The sequence below is a fragment of the Octopus bimaculoides genome, chromosome 8, assembly GCF_001194135.2.
Source record: "Octopus bimaculoides isolate UCB-OBI-ISO-001 chromosome 8, ASM119413v2, whole genome shotgun sequence".
Lineage (NCBI taxonomy): Eukaryota > Metazoa > Mollusca > Cephalopoda > Octopoda > Octopodidae > Octopus > Octopus bimaculoides.
In genome coordinates, this window is record NC_068988.1 from 72,297,698 (window position 1) to 72,302,971 (window position 5,274).

The following is a 5,274-nucleotide window of genomic DNA, read 5'->3' on the forward strand; positions in this document are numbered from 1 at the left end:
AAGAAGAAGAAGAAGAAGAAGAATATTCACATTGATTCTTGCTAAGTGAATAGAATGTGCTTCACTAAAGAGGAGTAATAAGCCACCATTTGGCTTTAAAGAGCAGATCAAGTTTAATCTACATTGGACATATCCAACAATTTCGATCAATTATTCTTGTTGCTGGAATTATCTCCCTTGCTTTTTTGCAATTTGATTCTAAACACCCGCAGAAGTTTTTGTCTACGAATTGCTTTGATAATATTAGTTGATCGAAATTTTTGGATTCTCTGTATTATTTATGAGGGGTCAAACAGTATTTTTCGTTTGTGAGCGATGAAATATACACCAGTAAAAGTAATTGATAAATTTAATCAATTCTCATTCACTACTTAACCCATAATTATCTTTTATTGATAGATGCTGGAGTGTGAATACTCACTGGAGTTATTTATGGATTATACGCGGTCCTATTACATTGACTATCATTGTGAGTAACCTTAAAGTTTCAGTTTTTCTAGACACAAAGTTTTGTATTTTTAACGTAACAAGGAAGAAACTGTACCCTTCCAAAACAAAGGTTGCAGTGAATAGATGACAACCAGGGAACACAATGCTTTTCTCACTCTATCATGATTTCTGCAATCAATTTCATAACCCAATTAATTGTTGGATCACCACTAAACACTTTTTGTGTTCTTGTTGTTGTGATAAAGTCGGCTCCTGTATCAATATTGAATTTACTTCTAGAAATAGGAATATGAAAGTAAACGTTAAAGTTTGATTTTAAAGTCTTGAAAATATGAACTATGTGTAACTGAAATTTTATGTAAGCATGCAATTGGTTAAACTGTACATTAATACAAACTACAACTAAATGTTTACTAAAACTATGATTAATTATCTATTCTACTAGCGTATTTACTGAATCTTTTCTCTTTTTTTTTTCAGATAAATTTTCTATTTTTCCTTGACAACATTCGGGTTTTACGAGAAAGGACTCGAGCCCGAGGCAACAGCCGCACTTTCAGGTAAATGTAAGTAGTTCGTTCCGTATCAAAACTGCGTCATAGTCATTATCACTGCCATCGTCTGTATCATTAGGATGTGGAACATCATTGCCATCATCATTGCCATCATCAGCATCATTATGATTTATAATCTTCACGTGTAATCATTGTTGGAAAACAGTTCAGGGATCATGTGTATAACTTTTGATTATCTTTTGCTTTTTACTTGTCTCAGTCACTGGAGAGCGGCTGGGGCACTGCTTCGAAAGGTTGAGTCGAACAAATCGATTCCAGTACATATTTTTTCTAAAGCCTGGTACTTAATCTATCTCACCCTTTTGCCGAATTCAGTGACCAGTGAAGCTATAGTAGTGCTATGGCAATTTCAGTCAATTAAAGCTGGCTGCGGATAAATAAACGACAGCTTCCAACCAGCAGTATTGCGCGCCATTTTCAATTTAGTCAGCGTAAGGACTCGGGATTTTCATCATCGCGAACGGCTCCTAGTTTCTCACTTCAACTTAGCGTCGTGGTCATCTTTTACAGTCCAGTTCTCTCAACACAATTGATACCATGAATAATTCTTTCTCATCCCAGCTAGCACAGACCAACTTACTATTGCAAGCTTATCACTGCTTACAACTTCTCATTCATGCCTACGTAAGTTATTTCGGCTTCCCGCATACATACCTACATACCCAACATAGACATACAGGCCTCAACTCTCACTACTTGTCTGCAGTTGGACACTTATCATTGTTATAACTTACCAGCACTCATTGGATTTGTTGTGGGAATACATATTCAGTACCAGCTGTTGATGTGGCTGCGTGTATATTATTACAAGAGTTCATATAGAGATGAAGAATAAATTCAAGAACTATATATTTGCTACACAAAAATATTTTTTATTTGCTGGTCGATGATGATACTTAATCAAAACGTAGAATCTAGTTAAATGAAGTAATCTATGCAAGAAAGTTCAGAGATAGGAAATATAGATATAACAGCTAAGTGGTGGCTTTCAGTTATGTGGCGTAGAGAAATAGACGGACATAGCAATGACGTGAATGGCTCTAAGTCTAATCAACTAAGAAGCGAAGTGCAGGGTTAGCAAACTGTTTTTATTAATGGAACGCTAAACATTCTAGAAACTTCCAAGAGAAACGCTAAGCTTCTTGAATAATTAAGAATCACGTCTCATGACACAGATGCTTCGAGAAACTTAGTAAAGGGAGGTTACTCTATAATCCTTCTTGCAAAGGAGACCATTCAACTATTTAGCTACATAGACCACTACAGATTAAATAAAGTTTAATATTTTGTTATAAATGAACTGCGTTCTGACAATATTTTCTCCACACCCTCACGTTAACCTGAGCCCGTAACAACTTGTCTCAGTCACTGGTCAGCGGCTGGGACACTGCTTCGAAGGGTTTTGTCGAACAAATCAACCTCAGTACATATTTTTTCTAAAACCCGGTATTTATTCTATCTCGCATTTTTGCCGAACCGTTATGTTATGGGAAAGTAAACAAATAAACATCAAACGGCGGTTGGCAAGCTCTTGTGGGGAACACTCAGACGAGTGCGCGCGCACGCACACACACGCACACACACACACACACACACACACACACACACACACATATACACAATCACACATGCACGCACACACACATACGCGCATACACATAGGATTACTCCAGAAGATGGGAATAATGAGCAGTAGCCAGCAAGTAGCACAGGTGCCTTTATGAATGCACTCTGAGCCATTTGCTCTAAACAAATTGAAAGTGGCTATGTAGTAAGATGCTTTGCAGCCAATTGTTTTCGATGAATACCACAGTGAACTTCAAATATATATGGGGTTGCTTCCTCTAAATATGCTGTAATACCTCCTCGATTACGGCCAATCATAACTGGTGCGCCATCTGTTGCACATTCAATAATATTTGTGAGAAGAATGTTTGCAGCATTAAGAAAATGTTCAAGAATCTTTAAAAATTGTAGAACTGTTTGTGTCAAGTACCATTTTTTTCATAAAAATTTCCTGATTTGAATCTACATAACGGAATGTATATAACGGAAGTAGGCCATCAGTAAAGATTCATTGTCGCATTAAGTTGACTCATCAACTTGTAAAGAAAATGTTCGTTTTATAAAGCATCACATAGTTTACTTTCTACATCTTCAGTCATATCCTCTATGCTTGCTGCCACTGTACTATTACTGAGAGGAACTGTTATAGCCCTTTTACTTGGGCAAATCATAGTACCCAAAACTTCATTTATAGCTAGTAAGAGAAGAGTTTCGCCAATAGTATTCGTTTTTCAATATTGCGCAATTAATTTTGAAAGCTTATAATACATAACCAGCCCCTTCTGTAGTTGCCTAGTTTGTTTTGTAAACAACACTTGGGCAAGTGTCTTCTACTGTAACCTCAGGCCGATTAAAGCCTTGTGAGTGTGTGTGTTCGCTTTTTTGTTTGGGACGTTAAAGACCGTGAGATGGCAGAATCGTTAGCACGCCGGGTAAAATGCACCACAATTAACGGAGCATATTATGCTTCTCTGCTGCAGAAATTATGGGAAGCCATTAAAGCAGACAGGCGTGGTATGCTGACGAAAGGAGTTTGCCTCCACCAAGACAATGGCCCAGTTCACAATGCGCATGTTGCCCAGATGAAAGCACTCTCCTGCGACTATGAAACCCTTCCTTACCCCCCCCCCCCCTTACTCTCTCGATCTTGCACCATCTGACTTCTACTACTTTCCAACCATGAAGTCTTTTTCGAAGGGGAAGCACTTTTCGGATGATGAACTTATTTCCGAGGTAAAATCTTGGCTCCAGACGCAACCTAGCGACTTCTACAGACGAGGTCTTCACAGCTGTATAAAGCAAAGGGAGAAGTGGGTCACCATTGGTAGAGAAGGACTAATAATTATGCCAAGTTTCATTTATCCCAGTCCTTGGGAAGTGGGTCAGGGGAAATCTTTAATGAACACCCCTCGTATATATGCGTATGTGAGTGAGTACGTGTACTGAATGAGTTACGCAAAAAAATATTAATGAACTGAAATGTTACTTTTAATTAGAAAAAGAAAATAAAAACATATTTGCGACTCGGAGGGAAAGGAAAGGCAATTTCAATGAATTAAGAATTTTTGCAAAAATAATTTATTCTCGTCTTTAGGGGAAACATAAGTATTGTTAGAAGGGATATTGCTAAGAAATTTATTCTATTCTAATGCTTTTAGATTTGTGTTGCAATACAGCAACTATATTTAATAATAATCTTTATGTGTATACTGCATTTTTGTGTATGTGTATCAATGTACGTATGCATATATATATGCATGCATGTATTTATACATATGTATGTCCTCAAGTACAATGCGATCTCACATATAACTCAGTGGGCATTATACTCTAAGACACCAGCGTATGATCGCTATAAATTTAAAGCACATAAAACATTTAATTCTTTAAATACCTCCATCCACTTTTTTTTTTTATTAGCATCTCCTCTGAGTCCTATTCTATTCACTTTTAACAAGGATTTAAAGAATGCTTTCTGCAAAGTCTCCGGGTACTACTCGTGAAATTCTGAAAGCTTGTCTAACGTATTATTTCTCATCTTTTCACACTATCTGCTGGTGAAACTTTATACCAAGAGTTGTTACAATACAGAAGTCATCTCACTTTGTCTTCTCGACATTCAGTCAATTCTTTTGCCAGGCATGAATAGTGAGCTTGTTTTCCCATTAGAGATATTTATATTGTTTGATATTTTCTACAGTTGGGTTTTGTTCTTTGTTCATGAAAACATCAAAGTTCCTTGAAGCTGTAGAGCTATCGTTCTTTTCAGAGAATTCTATGACTACGATTAATTTTGGCCTGTGATCAATATGTTTCTTTTATCCAAACTTTTATTGTAAGGGTGTACTGAATATGATTTTCGCTAGTAATATACGTTAGAAATGTAACTTACGTGCTCTAAACTATAATCATTTAAATTAAATAGTAATGTGTAAAGCCACACATCATTAATGTGCTAATGGAATTAGAATTTACCATTGCATGCGTTTTCCGGTTGTCGCTGGCAAGAAAGTGCATGTATTTAGTCGTTACTTGTCACGAGGTAGATCCAGTGACATTTATATGCTTACTGTTGATGACATCGGGTAGCCGTAGACAGTGAAAGCTCTTTAATTGGCATACTGTCTAGTGTATACTCAGGCTTTATATATATATATATATATATATATATATATATATATAA

At 36.5% G+C, this 5,274-nt stretch overlaps 1 protein-coding gene across 1 annotated transcript in view; it reads left to right on the forward strand.

The window, feature by feature from the left end:
- The window catches only part of LOC106884339 (calcitonin gene-related peptide type 1 receptor), a 130,531-nt gene that overhangs the window by 80,147 nt on the left and 45,110 nt on the right, over positions 1–5,274 (forward strand). Inside the window, exons 9-10 of the mRNA XM_052969887.1 lie at positions 400–469; positions 931–1,010. Of these exons, the coding sequence (XP_052825847.1) occupies positions 400–469; positions 931–1,010 (150 nt within the window). The remainder of the gene's footprint in view (positions 1–399; positions 470–930; positions 1,011–5,274) is intronic.